Raw genomic sequence first — 16,595 nt, 5'->3', positions numbered from 1 at the left:
TCATTTTCTTTAATATTTTTCCGTCTTGTATAGAAAAATATAATAAAGCTAAGCAATTACAGATTTTCTGCAATTAAAACTGCTTTTAGCCTTTTATACTCTTCTTAACTCAAGAATCGATGGTCCCTATTCATGGATATGAATGAAGATGACTAAAGAAAATACAAATTTTAATTGACAAAAAAATACTTATAACTTTATTAATCTTCATTATTTATCTATCAAATAAATCTCTATAATTGCTACATAAATCATCCCTCCCGTACCGTACATAAACACAAAAACTATAAGTAAATAAAAGGGTTGACGATCTATTTCCCCCTGAGAAGTATCATATATCACTAGATACACACAGACTTTTGATCCCGTTCTATTTCCCCACAAAATAAAAGTTCGAATCGTATATCCCCCCAATTTGAAAGATCGAGTTCTGTTTCCCCATACCGTCGAAGTTAAGCATTGCAATACACATAGGTTTGGATTAACGCCGGTTTACTGTTTATCATTTAACCGTAAACCTATTGTTGCCCAACAAAAACCGCGATTTAACCGAAAAGATCCGTTTAAGATCCGATTAAAACCTGATTAAAACCCGATTATAACCCAATTGTTATTGGTTTAACCCGAAAACATAAACCCCCAAATCCCCAGTGTTCTTCATCGACAAAGAAACCCTAGAAAGATTTATCAGCCGATTTTAGTTGATTACAAGTAGAAAAAATGGAGACGGTCAGTGAAAACACGATTCCTTCCCTTAGGGATGAATCAGACGACGAAGAAGAGATGGAGAGACACGCTTTCCGGGTTGAAGAAGATGTAGCTGCATTCATCAACGAACCTCCCATCCGACATAACATCTATCCCGATACCGAGAATGATAGTGATACAGATGAGGAGGAAGATGGTGAAGAGCAACAAATGAAACGACAGAGGACAAGAGAGCGTTATCGAATTAGAAGAGGTGATGGGAATCTCTTCGAGGGCCAAGTATTCTTCAATGGAGTTGCATTCAAAGAGGCGGTATTGGACTACGCTCTAAAGACTGGTCACAATATCAAGCAGTATAGGTATGACAAAACCAAACTTGGTTTTAGTTGTGTTGGTCGAAATGTGGATTCACACTGTCAGTGGCGTGTTTATTGCTCGAGTAAAGGAGAACCAGAGAGATGGTATGTTAAAGTGTACAAGAATGAACACAGCTGTGTTCCAAATGGAGAATGTGAGATGCTTAAGGTCCCTGTGATAGCTAGGCTGTTTGTTGATAAGATAAGAGAAGAACCAAAATATTTCATGCCAATGAAGATAGAAGAACTGATCAAGGAGAGGTGGAAGATCACGGTTTCTAGAGCACAATGTCAAGCTGCTCGAAATAAAGCAATGGCGTGGATTCAGAAGGAGTATGAGACTCAGTTTGCTCGAATCCGAGACTATGCTGCCGAGATTCTCGAGTCAAATATCAACTCTTCGGTGGAAGTCGAGACCAAGAGAAATGAGGAAGGAAAAGATGTGTTCAACCGTTTCTATGTGTGTTTCGATGTGCTTAGGAGGTCATGGCAGGATACATGTAGACCTCTTATTGGGATGGATGGCACATTCTTGAGAGGAAAAACTAAAGGACAGTTGTTAGTGGCTCTTGGTCGAGATGGGGATAATTCAATCTACCCCATTGCTTGGGCAGTTGTTCAAGTGGAAAACACTCCAAATTGGGTGTGGTTTGTGAAGCATATCAAGACAGACTTGGGTTTAGGAGATGGTGATGGATATATTATGGTCTCCGATCGTCAGAAGGTAAGCTTTGATTATCATGTAATTTTTTTCTAAAAATATAATTTTCTTATGTTTGTGTGTGGTCGGTTTCAGGGACTGATCAAGGCAGTTCAGTTGGAGCTTCCGAAGATGGAGCATAGAATGTGTGTTCGACACATTTATGGAAACGTGAAAGCTAAACATGGAAAGAAGAGTGACATGAAGAAGTATATTTGGCAACTTGCTTGGAGCTATAATGAGGCGGAGTACAAGGAGAATCTAGATAGGCTGTTCAACTACGACTCAGAGGTGTATGCAGATGTGATGAAGACTAATCCAATGACTTGGGTTAGAGCTTTCTTCAAGTTGGGGAACTATTGTGAAGACGTCGAGAACAACTCAACTGAATCTTTCAACGCCTCCATCGTTTCTGCCCGTGAAAAGCCAATGGTACCAATGTTGGATACCATTGCGCGTCTTGCAATGGTGCGTATCGCTTCTAGATATCTGATTGCTCAAGATCACAAGAGCATATGCACACCTTACGTGGTTGATATACTCGCTTTGGAGCACAAAAAAGCATCACAGTGTACTGTTTATAGAAGCACAAATGGTATGTGGTTGGTGAATGTTGATGCTTGTTCTTACCGTGTCAATTTGGAGAAGCGGACATGCACGTGTTCCAAATGGGATATCACTGGGATCCCTTGTGAACATGGATACGGTGTCATCTTGGATAGGAAACTAGACGCTGAGGATTTTGTGTGTCACTGGTTTCGGACCACACTGTGGAGGAGGACATACGAAGAAGGCATAACACCATTAAGAGGAGCACGATTTTGGCCAACTTCTTCAGCCCCTGAAGTGCATCCAGCTCCTGAGCCAGACCAGCCTGGTCGCAAAAAGAAGAAAGACAACAAAAGGAAAAAGGGCAAAAATGAGTCTCCTGTGAAGAAGAAACCGAAGACGTTGAAGCGCATTATGCATTGTGGACTTTGTGGTGCGCCTAACCACAATATTCGTTTTCATAAGGAGGGACCCCATAAGAAGGTATGATTCATTTTTCATATCCTCTATATGGTTCTCCTTTCATTACTTACATAAGACTCTTTTTTTAATCTTTATAGGCTCCACAAGCTGAACCATCTCAAACCTTTGCTAGTCAAGGTGAATCCTCTCAAGCTTGATGTTCTTTAGCGGTAACTACAGTAGGAAAGGAAGAGCAAGAAGTATTTTTTGGGTTGTGTCTTCTTTCTTTTTTCGGCTATTTTGTTGTTGTCATCTTCATGGTTGATGAACAAGAATCCTTCTACTTATTTTGGTGTTTTCTTCCTTTTGTATGGACATGACTCGATCATGTAGGTTATAACCAAGAAAATACCAACATTTTCATTCATTAAACAACATAAAAAACGTCAAGTACAAGTACTACTTCATAGCATTAAACAACATTTATCGAAATGAAATCCATCACACAAGCTTAATGATGACAAACCCAACAACACAAGCTATTACAATTCCAGCACACATCTTCTTCATGCTCCATTTCGCTTCCTTTAACACTTCCTCCATCTTGTCGAAAAGCTCTGTCTCTAGCTTCATCTCCATCTTCTCAAATACCTTCTTCTCACTTTCTCCTCGTTCCATCATAACTTCTTTCACCAATTCTTCAAGATTACTCATTTTGTTCTTCAGAACATTAATCTCTTCTAACAATGCCTCATCCACCCACTTGAAGAAATGATTATCATTCTCAAGCTAAAATCGATCAATGAAGTTAAAATCTGAGTTATTGCACAATCAAATTAATAAGAGTAAGCATTACCTTTTTTGAAACAGCATAAGAACACCTATGGTAACGACGATACGGATTTTTGTCTGATCTTGACATCAAAGTCGAGATTTCATATCCGCACCAACACTGTTTTGGGACACCCACGACCCTTTTCTTTGAACGCACCATTGACGACCCACTTGAAGCTCCAGAAACATCACTCATCTTTCAATTTCTCTTATCTCTCCCACAAATCAATTTCCCCAATTCAATTTTGTTAGGGTTCGTGACTGTAATTGTTTTAGGAATCGGGGATTTTAAAGACTAGGGTCGGGTTTTCAAACGGGTGTGGTTATGTTTAAAATGGGTTTATTTTGGTTAGCTACTGGTTCACCCAAGTAAACCATTAAATTCGACGGTATGGGGAAACAGAACTCGATCTTTCAAATTGGGGGGATATAGGATTCGAACTTTTATTTTGTGGGGAAATAGAACGGGATCAAAAGTCTGTGTGTATCTAGTGATATATGATACTTCTCAGGGGGAAATAGATCGTCAACCCTAAATAAAAAGAACAAAAAAACTATAAACACCTTTTTATACTGTTTTTACCTCTAACCGTTTTACCTCCCCCCGCCAAAACCAGTTGAGACATATTTACTTCTCTACCCTTCCACAATAAATAACAAAAACTCCATCTCTGTTTCTTCCTCAAACTGCCAACGTAACACTAGTCGGCAGTAAATCACCACCGCTCCGTTCACCGGAATCTTCATCTAGCTCAAGCCGAGCAACTGTACGGTCACCGTAAGTTCCAGAAGACGACACTCGAGCCTTAAGCTGGCTCAGAACCGGAACAATCGCCTTCTGAATCCACTCCTCTAACTCCATCTCGCCTAACCATACTCCACTCAAGATCCTCTGAAGCACATCTTCCTCCACTTCTATCGATAAAGATTCGCCTACCACCGTCGTGAACCTCTCCGACAACGTATCTGAAACTCTCTGCCTCACAGCTCCGAAATCAACAGCCCTAAACGCCACCGCATCGTCTACGCGACTCACCAGCTCGTGAAACGCAAACGGAACACATTGCAAAGATAACTTCCCGCTAAACTCTTCTTGATCATTGTTATCTGTTAGCTCGCTCGTATTGTTCGAACCGTCATCGGCCGTATCAGCAGCTTGGTTTAAATCAAACGTTAAACCGGAACCATGTTCTTTCTTCGGTTTAGTCAACCTCTCTTCAACACCACTACTCAGCCAGCTCGCTCGACGTTTGCCACGCATACACAACCTCAACCGCCAGCTTTCACCAGCCAAATCTCTCAGCTTCGCCTCGTCGTCTGAGAAACACGCTTTCGTCCCCGAAGAACGATGCCAGCTCGCTGTCATAACAAAGATCACATTACCTAAACTGATCTCACGTCCGTGCGAATCAGAGATTCTCCCTCTATCCATGGCTCGTTTTATACTTCCACGCAACAACATATCCGCTTCGTCGATATCTTCAAGCAAGATAACGGAGAAGGGACTCCTCTTAACGGTTTCCGCAATCCTGTCCAGCACGGTCTTACCACGGACTCCACCAGGTTCTTGTCTCGACCCGAGTGAGATCATTATAGGACTGGTTCCGTATACTAGAGATGACAGAGCCGACACCATTTTCCTCTTGCCAACTCTGTCAGGCCCTGAGAAGAGTAGCCACACGTCTCCCTTTGATACCACGCCGCGTCGTTTCCCTCCCCCTAGCTTGCATTGACTAACCGTGGCGGCGACGGCAGAGGCTGCGTCGTGCTGCCACCAGACTTTCTCTGTCATTCCCTTTAGAAGCTTCTTGAACAAATCAATGTCTAGAGAGTTCTGCAGAACACTGATCTTATCGTTGTTGTTCTGTACTGATTCAGACGATATGCAGCCGAGGAAGTCTCTCACTCGCGTATCCGAATCCTAAATAAACCGAATACATTTTAGGTTTTGTGTTTTTTTTTTAGTAAACATTTTTATTGCAATATTTCATAAAGACAAACCTCTGTTCGTCCAAGAACAAGATCGGTCTGAACCGGACTCCCGGGAGGACTCTTCTTCTTGGCTTGTTCTGTCACCAAAGAGGTCATAGGTTTCAAGTGTACCCTCTCACGCAACTCTCTGTTCGGCTGGAACTTTTGCTGTAACGGCTGACGGAGAAGCATGTTGGGACCGTAAGAGCTTGTTGTCAACGGTATAGGAGTCGGAACCGGAATGGGAACGATCCTCTCGTTCTTGTTATGAAAGCTAGGATGAAGACGCACACACGCATCATTCCATTTCTTCTTCACTTCTTCAATCTTTGCCTGCTGTTATTAAAAATAAATTAAAAAATTGATTAGTCATAGCGAATAGTGGAAGAGAAGAAGAAGACTCAAAACCATAAACTTACCGGTACACGATCAACCGGTTTAGCATTCAACAGCCATTGTGGCAACTGTTTAGTCTGAGCGACTTCTGTCTTAACCTCTTGAGGCACTGACTCAGTTTCAGACAGCTCTCGCTCGCAACTCTTCGAACACTCCGGACAACATTTCGATGTCGTCATGCTCCCAGGCACAAAGCTCTTCAACGGCGTGAACGATCCCAAACTGTTCGAAAGCCTTGGGAAAGCTCCGGACGCCGGAGCTTTAGCAGCCACCGACACAGCTTGCAGATCCCAATCATTCTCCATTGACGGATGATAGACTTGGCATCGTAGATAAGTCTCGCACGTGGCGGTTCCGATAAACCAGAGCCTTCCTTGGAACTTCTCCAAAAGCCTCCGCAGCTCCGCCACCGCCGTCCTCCCTACCTCAACCGCCATCGGTTGCGGTTGCTCCACGAGCCACTTCAAGTCTCCGAGATTGAGAATCACTCCTCCAGCTTCAGGATCCGAATTATTTATCCGGGTCTCGAGCAACCCGTCTAGCTTCTTGATTCTCTCCTCCTTATCCGAACCGATCTCCTCGAAGTGAACAACCTTTGAGTTCTTAACCGCCGCTTCTCCGGATTCAATTCTCTTAAGGATCTCTTTAATTACCCGACCCGGCTCCGAATCCCCGACTAAAACCGGGTTTTTCTTCTTCCCACGAGCCAATATATCCATCACCCGCTCCACGTCATCGCTCTTATTAATAACCCCTGTTTGCTGCGCCGACGCGGGGCCGTTCTGCTGCAACCGTGGATTAAGATAAGTGTTCCGGGTCATCGGACCTCCTCCACCGGGTCGGAAATTTAACCCGACTGATGAAACGCTAGAAACCGGCGTCGTATTGGACGGACTATTATTATTATTATTACTCAGCGACTGTTCTATTGCGGCTTTAACGGCGGGGCTAGAGAAGCTAGCCTCTCGCATAACCCGGCTCACACTCGGATCATCCAATATCGATATAATCAGCTGCTCCAGCTCCACTTTCACCGCCAACAACGGCTGCTGCTGCTGCTCCGGGCATCCACGGCGTTGGTGAGCTTGCGCTCGCTTCAGCGCCGCCATGAGCGCGTTCGAGATCGGAGGATCGTTCGCCGGAGTCGTCGTCGCGGTGGGGAGACGCTCTAAGGCGACGCTGAAGCAGAGCTCGAGGGCTCGACACTGGAGCGGGTGGGAGGAGTTGGGATGGGATCGGATACAGGCTCGCCGGAGGAAACCTGAGGAAGAAGCGAGAAGAGTGGCTGCGACATGTAGCGGTGTGGTTTGGCCGTGGTTGCGACGCGCCGCTTCTGAGATTGATTGGTTTAAAACGGTGGCAGCCTCGGGGGTTAGAGTCTGTTGGATCGTGCTTAGACCAGCTCTCATCGTTCTTGTTCGTCCACTTTGTGTTCTCTCTCTCTCTCTCTCTCTTTCCTCTTTCTTCAATTATGTGTAGAAAAGATCGAATCTTTTTTTTTTTTAAATTGAATCTTTTGAGTTGGGATGTCAATTATTCAGACAGGTTTTATGAACTGGGTTCCTTAGTTTTCCCGGTCGGAAGCAAGAAAGAAAGAAGGAAGGAATAATGAATGATATAGGATTTGCCTTGAACTGACTCAAAAGGAATATACACCGGCTAAAAAAATGAAAAGGCTTTAGATAGGTTTTATAAGACAAGGAAGAAAAGGTTGGTCTTTTTTTCTCTGATTTAAAAGGATTTATTGGGAGATGCAGACAAATTGGGATTTCAAATGGATCACAGAAAATGGCTTTTTAGATAGATTAATAATAATAAAATAAAAGAAGGAACTTTCAGATCCAATAAATTGAAGATAAAAAGTAAATATAGAAAGGTGGGGAAGTTGCAGCAGAGTGAAGAAAATTCAAAGAGAAAAGGATAGAAGAAGAAGAAGAAGTGAATGATACTTCTTTCTCGCTTTTGCCTCTTTCTCGCTTAATTGTAAAAAGCTGTACGCGTGTTTCTGCTTCTCTACACCCATCCAATATGACATAAATATTTACAGAAAAAAATATATATAATGATTTGGGTACTATTTTTATTAGTTTTATTTTTTTATTTGTTTGTGTATTTTTATGTTATTTTAATTACAATTCTAATTTATGATTTATTTAGTTGCTTGTTTTAATTTTGCAAAATATTTAACTTGGCCATTATATTTATTTCTGAAATTATAATACGTTTTAAATTTGGTATAGTTAATTAATTTTAGTTCTCGCTGTTAAAATTATGTGTGGATATCATATTTTGATTATTTGATTAAATATTTTTGTTTCAATAAATTTGTTAAAACCTCTAATCATTTAACAGTTCATAAAATAATCCTACTATATAAAAGGAGCTAAATCCTACCTTCCTAAGCCTTACCACATGGATAAAATAATCAGAACCAACCATTATGCCATATCATTCTGGATTGGGCTTTAAAAAAAAAAACCAACCATTAAAATATGTGAAGAGTCACGGTTTAACCCGGTTCAACTCCAGTTACATCATAATAAAACAATGCATGCATTGATTGTTGATTATTAAGCTTCTAGCTACCACATCTTTGCCATCCTAAATCAAAATATGTGAAGAGTCACGGTTTAACCCGGTTCAACTCCAGTTACATCATAATAAAACAATGCATGCATTGTTGATTATTAGGCTTCTAGCTACCACATCTTTGCCATCCTAAATCAAAATCGATTTCTACAACTTTAACTTGCCCCATACTTAATATTCTTATAGCTGGTGAACAATTTAATTTAAGAAATCGTTATATTTTATGCCAAAAATGCCTACTGCATTCATTGAAAATTAAATAACATATATTCTACCATTAGGATCAAGAACTCTAATCTGAAGACCATATATTCATCCCCTCTCACTCTGAAAAAACCACCACCACCAACCGTTCAAGATTTTGTGTAAGTCAATATTTGAAAGTCACAATTTTGTCAATTTCTTGGCGTAAGTGATATGTTTAAGAGTTGGATAGTTAAGTCTGTATGCGGTTGGGGACGTGGGGTTTGGCTCACCTTCCACTGTTTATTTTCAATTGTTTAATAATAGATTCATATTGATAATCTGTGTGAACAAACGTATAAGATTTTAGTTGGTTAAGATTAAACATAGACCGACAATCTTCCGTCTTTAGCTATTGGTCTCCGCCAAAATTTTTTGATTTAATATAATAGTTCATGCCTGCTAAGCTACTACAATTGTAGTTCACATCTATCGGTCATATAAAATATTTAGTTTTTTTTTTGGCTTTATAATATTTTAGTTTGTAATTAATCTCATGGTTCGATTTTATCCATTGGGACCTTTTTCACTATGTTTTATTATCAAACCATTTCACTTTGCCTAACATTTAAATATTCTTTCCTTTGTTTAAGGATCGATTGTTCCTCAATACCATGGTCAAACCAACCGCCAAAGATCCTCCACTTATGGGAGGTATTTTGAATTTACAAGTACATTTTTGAATCAAAAAACATTATTAGTATTGATATATTAATTTAATACTTTAATCCAAAACTTTAATAAAACAAATATAAAATACAAATTATGTTTTATATATATTTATTTTTTTTTATATTTTTGACTATTTACATCTTATTAAATTTGAAGCGCACAATAAAAAAGAAAAGTTACATCTTATTTGATAAGATTCCAAATATGTAATTGAAATGCTACGTTTTGATTTTTGTTTATTGCTACGAAACGTTTTAAAAACTTGGGAAAAGGTAAAAATACAGACGACATGACCGGCCACTCCTTTTCCCCCGGTTTGCAAGAATCTAATTGAGTTGCTTAATATTTGTTCCAAATTAATATATAGTCCCATCATAATCATAAATTAATAATCTATCTCTATATAATTTTATATAAGTACTAAATAAAGATATTTTTATTCATTTTATAGTTACAAAACTCTAATAAAACAAATATAAACATTATTAGTAAAATATGTTTTTTATTTAAAAATACAAATTATGAAAGAAACCACAATTAGTTCTTAATAAAAAAACCTTGCTCCCAACTATATCAACAGATTCGTCATTCATCCCTAGAAGACACATATAAGAATAATTAAATACTTTGGCAAAAAAAAACATTTTTGTGATGAAGATTCTTAGATGATGATTGTTTTCTATACAAACATGCGGCACCTCTTCACCATTGTTTTAATCCCAAGAAAATGTGTAGGAATCTATTAACACAAATATTAACATATTTTAATTAAATATGTAATCTGCGCGGAGCGCGGACACCGGCTCTAGTAATATCTAAAAATTGAGAAAACAGTTCTCGTTTGGGCCATTATGAAAGTCGTATAATATGAAATGAATATTATAGTAGAAACAAAATAACTGAAGTGAAAAATAATAGTTTTATCGAAGTGAATTTATATGTGACAAGGAAAATTGCATAAAATTATTAGGAGATTGCTTTAGAAATAGAAAATTGTATACGTTTCAAAAGTGTAATATTTCTATCTAACGTAGGATATACGTATATAGTTATCACCTAGTAATCCCTATTAAATAACTAGAACTAACATAATTTTTTTTAACGTAGGATTTGAATTCCAGAAGATATAAAAATTAGAAATAAGGAAAATATAAAAAGTAAAGATATTTATAGCAATGTTTTTAAACACGATCCAAACATTTAATCTGGAATATTAATTTTTGGTCATTGGGTTATAGGATCAACAAGGATGAACCGTAGGTCAGTAGTTTCATTAATTCTAATATATAATATAATAGATATGTCAATATTGAAAACATAAAAATCATGTTTTAGAATATAGTAATTTTTTAAGATTTATTTTCTTTTGTTTTCAATTTTATATAAAATATTATTTAAACAAAATGTTTTAACAAGTTTAAGTAGCGATATATAATAAAATTACAATAAGAGTAATTTTTTTTAAAATTAAATATTTAATGCAAAATTTGAAATCAACTTTAAAAATTTTAAATAACAATTTAAATCAAGTTGGATTACGTATCGGTCATGTAGAATTGTCGGCTATAATATCGTTTGTAATATTTTTCATAGTTTGTAATAACATAATTATAATTATGTAACGTTAAAAACATAGTAGGTGCACCTAATGTTCTCAGAAATCAACCAGTAATTGTTGTTTTAGATATTAATAAGTGATTTATATAATTAGTACGTTGATAAAAACAAATGCATGATCGAATATTCATAATTTAATTAACTAATAGATACATTATATATTAGTATATAATAGTATAATATACTAAATATTTAATACTATGTTATTATGATAAAATCTAATTATTAGTTAAGTATGATTAGAATAAAAACTATGTAAATAATAATAATTTTATTTTATAAAATTGAATAAAATTAGGATTTTAAGAATAATTTTTTATGGTAGTTAATGTTGGACTTAGAGCATTAAGTTCATTGAATTTATATATACATATATTAGTGATCAATGGAATTTTTATAAAAATAGTTTAAAATAAATAAATAAATATAAACTTATGATAAATAATTAGTAAACAATAGTTGGAAAGTATCATATTATTTCATATATTTCATAATTATAGTATTCAAATATCAACTAATTACTTATATTATATATATATATATCTGATTTTAAATACATTTTATTACAATTTTAACTGTATTATTATTTATTTGTAATCATTCGTAACCAATTTTTTTGAGACAAATATTTTGATAATTTTGAAATGGCACATGTAAGTATTGAATATATTTTTCATGATTATTATTACATAAATAATTATTAACATTCCTAAATATTGTGTTTTGAGATAGTAATGAAATAAATAATTAATTCATTTACATCGCAAAGTTGTTTTTTTTTTATAAAAAAAGTAGCTTTACTTTGTTTATAAAGAAACGAGCCTAATTTTTCACTCCATTAAATTTGTTTAGATTCTGGACTTACGTTTACAACCATCTTTAATTTATTCCACCATCTAGAAAAAGGGTTTAGTAAACTCTTTGTGATTCTAAAACTAAAGTTGTATCTGGAAGCATGGCTTTAAGCCTTTAACCAATATTTCTTACTATATTATCAACTTTACAAAATTCAACATTTCTCCGCGATATATATATATATATATATTAGATAACAAATGTAAAATTTGGTTAATTATTTCACTTAAAGAATCTTACTCTTTTCAAAAAATATATATTAGATAAAAATAACAAAAAAAAATCATAGGAAACCTGCTGCATGTAGTTTTGCATGGGTCTAAAAAAGGGAACTTTGTTCATGATATGTCCATGGCAAATCAATTCACGCGATACATCACATATAGTTACACCTTTCCAACAAAATTATTAGGTGGAAATAATATCATCACAACAAAAATCTTAGCGGTAGAGACGTTTAAAATTGGAGGAGGGGGGGGGGGGGGGGGGGGGGGGGGGGGGGGGGGGGGGGGGGGTGGGGTGGGTGTTAATTGGTTTTATAGGCTTAGAAAGTCATTCTGGTCTTTGGTTTATAATCTGTTCGATAATATGTAAACAACAAAGACTGCATGCCTAATATAACTTCAAAACATGAACATTTAAACTAGCTAGATAACTAATAAGATTCCAGTGTATAAGTTTTCTCCACTGGAAAGTCATTCATAAGAATCCTAAAGGAGACTAAACAAAGTCAATACGCGTTTTAAAAGTAGACGTGATATTATACCCGTTTACTCGATTTAAACAAAAATCGAGCATACTTTTTTTTTTTTTTTTTGGTAAAAATGTTAAGATATTATTACCAATTTTCAAGTTTTTGACAGAAATACAAAGGCGACAAAAAATGGAGAAACGAAAATCAAAGACCTAAACACCAACTCGAGACAGACTAATACAGGGATAGACACAACAAGCAACACCCACTGACCGGCAGCCTCGACTAATCCACACAACCACTTGCCGCAAAAGGAAGAACCACAATTATAACGAGAGTCAGAACCCGGTAATTTTGGCCTCCCCGATGATCCGCTCTTAAAGATTGGTTCAACCAAGAACAGCTCGAGGAAGGTATCAACAAGACCGAGCATTTATTGAATGCCAAGCCCCGAAGGAGCCACACGAAAAACCTGCACAAAACGGGGTGAGAAGCAGCCACATCTCTACCCTAGACACACCGGACCAAGACATTCAAGCCGGATGAACACACCCACAAGACACAGAGACGCCCGGGCGTTAAGGGTCAAGCGCTGGGATGATGGGTTCAATCACATGGAGACACGTCCTATCCGAATGACCAACCCGGATAGGAGAGTCACAACACAGACCGTTCTTGAGAACCAGAGAACTGGCCGACTCGAATCGGAACAAGAATAGGACACCGAAGAACGGCACCGGAGAGAACTCGATGAGTTTCACGCAGGAAACTAGAACGAGCGCTAAGGGGAGAAGCCATGACCAGAGAAGGACAAGCAGGAAGCCGACGCAAAGGTTCCAAGCCCAAGCCATAGACGACTTATAGTTGGAGACCAAAGACGCCGAGCACACGCTCAACAAAGTTTGCTAGAGACGACACACGACGCATCCCGCAAGACCACAAACGTGCTGATGGAGAAGAACTACACCGCACCAACTGAACAGAGGATAACAATAACCGCCCTTCAACGAGACACCACGCCAAAGGAGAAGCCACGCGCCACCGCTCATCACCGTCGGGACAACGAGAAGAGCCGGGAGACACAAATAAGAACAGATCCCGAACGGAGAAGCCCTCACACAAGAACACGCGCCACAAAACAACCGGGAGTCGCCGTAGATCTAAGATTGAAAAACGACCATCGAACAAACCCCAGCCCCAAGAGCCGACCCTAACCACCACCACCGCTACACCTACCTCACCGTATCACCAGAGACGCAAGATGACCACCGGTTTCAGCCTAGGTTCTTCCGCCGGCGGAGCTCGAAGCCCCAGAGACACAAGTATATCGGAGGCAGCCAGAGGAAGAGAAAAGAGCAAAGGAGGAAAACAAGAGAGAAGAGGAGAGGATGCCCTCCGACCGGCGAAAGGACAGCCGCACCGGAAGCGAACGGTGGTTACGATTTGTTTTTTACTTTTGGCTAATAGAGAGAGAAGAGAGGTTTTTCTTTTTTCAATTCAAATCGAGCATACTTTCAGTGGTTATTCTATATCCCTCCAATTTTCTTTCCTCCATCATTACCATTTTCCCCCTATTCTATGATATCCCACCTTTGTTAGTATATTGAACTAATTTGCTCTTTTATTTCACACCTTATCTAAGAGTTGACTTCTAAAAAAACTAAGCTTTGACTACATTTACTCTATTCAAAACTAAAAGTACTAAAATGAAACTAAAAGGTAATTAACTGTCTCATATATAAAATGGACTACTTTTACTTTCTTTATTTGCTGAGATTACTGTACTTTTTATTGGCAAATATTTCCTCCGTTTCGAAATAATCATGTTTTAGAAAAAGATACTTCAAAAATACCTTTTTACATTTTATTAGATAATAATAATAAAATGTAAATTTTGAATGAGTTAATTGTGTTTATTAAATTTTAATTGACTAAAATTATATTAAAAAATCACAAAACAATGAATTTTCAACAAAAAAATGAATTTCTAATTAAATTTTAAGAAATTTTCTTAATATATGTGAATATTCCCAAAACCTACAATTTATTAAAACGGAGGAAGTAGTTTTCAAAAACAGAAAAAAATATATATACATAAAACCTTTCATGGTATCAGAAACAGTGCTTAATAAATTAAGGTGAAATTGTGAAAATAAAATGTTTTATTGCTAAGATATATATTAGCTGAAAATTACTATCAAGCCATTTTCTAAAAATCGGACGCCTAGCCGCCTAGGCAGCCACCTAGTCGCTAGGCGTCACTCATCCGCCTCGATTTATACCTGATCGGTCTAAAAATCGGATGTTCAGTTTTTATCCGCCTAGACCGCCTGGATGACCGCCTAACCGCCTAATCCTTTTTCTATTATTATTATATTTTTTAAAATTATTTTTTATCTATATATTTGATTTAAAATTTGATAAATATAATTTATATTCATAATTTTGATGAAATTACACTATATTAAGCTTATATATTATATTTGTGTGTTTATACAGTCCTAAACATGAACATTTATTAATGTTATAAACAATTAAAGATTAACATGTTTTATAACATATTAAACAATCTAAAAATTTCGCCCCGCAAAATTTCAGCTTAGTTCCCTATTTTCTCTCTAGGCGCTAGGTCCAACCCGCCCGCCTGACTAGTGCGTTCCCGAACAGAGATCAAGTATCTGGTTGCGCTAAGCCGGTTATACTGGCAGAGTTAATTACTTTAGCAAATACATGTCTGGTAGTATTAAGTTACTAACTACTGTAGTCTATAAGTTACTAGTAAGAAAAATCACATAAAAAAATTTTGAAAGTATCGACTACTAACATTTAAAATTTTGAAGTTTTTTCACTAATATTTTTAACTTTCAAAGTGATATTTATATTATAAAAAATATTTGAAGTTGACCGGCTGAACAAGTAAAATAATAATGTGTCAGTTTTGTTTTCAAAAATAATTATCTAATTAATAAAATTATAAATTATAAAAAATCAGAACTAAATAAAAATCAGAAAAATTTAACAAAAACTCAAAAAATTAAATAATAATTCAGATTTTTTAAATTAGAAAACTAAATAAAGATTTAGAAATTAAATTAAAAAAAAAATAAAAAATAAGATGAAATTAAAAATACAGAAAAACTAAAAACAAATCATAAATTTCAAAAAAATTGAAAATTCAAAAAAGTTTTTTTTTTGTTATTTTCAACTATAATGTCAGAAATTATCATTGGTGATATGCCGAAAATCATTATTGGTGATTTAGGCTTTGATTAGTAGAACATTAGCATTAACATTATGCTATACTTTATAAATATTTATTTATTTTTCTGTTTTTAATTAATCTGATTTTTTTTTTATTAATTTTTATTTAATTTTCTGATTTTTTATTTAATTTTCTGAATTTTTTTTTATTTTTATTTTATTGATTAAATAATTATTTTTTTGAAAAAACTTAACACATCATCTTTGAAATTTTTTTTAAAATAATTAGTTCAACTTTTTATTTTGGAGATTCTTTATGATATAAATATCACTTTGAATGTTAAAAGCGTTAGTGAAAAAACTTCGATTTTTTATGTGATTTTCCCTACTAGTAGTGATGAATATCTCTTTCTTTGGTATGAATTGCTAGCAAAAGAAAGAAAATAAATCTACTTTATGTTAAGCTAATAAATTAATCAAGAAACACTTTAATTAGTTAATAGAATACCTTAAAGCCCACAAAAATCATGATGTCCCCTTTTGGTAACGCATGCTCTACCTTCCCTTTCCCTTTACGCATTTTATCTATTTGATTTATTGATGACCAGTTTTGCAAACTGATGTATCAATTTACTCTCTTAAGCCATGAATGTAGGTATCGAAAACAAAACTCATAAGATAAACACCATGAAATAGAACGTCATCATAAAAAGAAGGGAAAAACAGCATGAATTGGCGTGGAATAAAATGACAATCCAAATGTTAAAAAGTAAATTAAAGTTATGGAATTTAACGTATTTTTTTAGTA

General features: G+C 36.1%; 3 protein-coding genes across 4 annotated transcripts; 1 reads left to right on the top strand and 2 right to left on the bottom strand.

Moving 5' to 3' along the window:
• Nucleotides 1-174: 174 nt before the first annotated feature.
• On the bottom strand, nucleotides 175-7,834 carry LOC106371545 (protein SUPPRESSOR OF MAX2 1-like). Of its 2 annotated transcripts, none has more exons than XM_013811633.3 (4): nucleotides 5,940-7,834; nucleotides 5,551-5,853; nucleotides 4,092-5,470; nucleotides 175-300 (listed from the first exon to the last, which is right to left on the bottom strand). In XM_013811633.3, the coding sequence occupies exons 1-3, from the start codon at nucleotides 7,323-7,325 to the stop codon at nucleotides 4,232-4,234; spliced, it is 2,928 nt and encodes a 975-aa protein (XP_013667087.2). In that variant the 5' UTR covers nucleotides 7,326-7,834; the 3' UTR covers nucleotides 175-300; nucleotides 4,092-4,231. The 2 variants fall into 2 exon arrangements, with proteins under 2 accessions (XP_013667087.2, XP_013667086.2); XM_013811632.3 differs by having other exon boundaries at nucleotides 5,551-5,856; nucleotides 5,940-7,826.
• Nucleotides 721-2,933, top strand: LOC111208115. The gene is made up of 3 exons (XM_022706864.2): nucleotides 721-1,788; nucleotides 1,861-2,796; nucleotides 2,874-2,933. The coding sequence occupies exons 1-3, from the start codon at nucleotides 721-723 to the stop codon at nucleotides 2,931-2,933; spliced, it is 2,064 nt and encodes a 687-aa protein (XP_022562585.2).
• Nucleotides 3,110-4,085, bottom strand: LOC111208116 (uncharacterized protein At4g04775-like). Its single transcript, XM_022706865.2, has 2 exons — nucleotides 3,572-4,085; nucleotides 3,110-3,504 (listed from the first exon to the last, which is right to left on the bottom strand). The coding sequence occupies exons 1-2, from the start codon at nucleotides 3,743-3,745 to the stop codon at nucleotides 3,217-3,219; spliced, it is 462 nt and encodes a 153-aa protein (XP_022562586.2). The 5' UTR covers nucleotides 3,746-4,085; the 3' UTR covers nucleotides 3,110-3,216.
• Nucleotides 7,835-16,595: the final 8,761 nt, after the last annotated feature.

This window comes from Brassica napus, chromosome A10 (assembly GCF_020379485.1).
Source record: "Brassica napus cultivar Da-Ae chromosome A10, Da-Ae, whole genome shotgun sequence".
NCBI lineage: Eukaryota > Viridiplantae > Streptophyta > Magnoliopsida > Brassicales > Brassicaceae > Brassica > Brassica napus.
The sequence above is the reverse complement of the archived record's forward strand: the minus strand, read 5'-3'. Positions and strand labels throughout refer to the sequence as shown.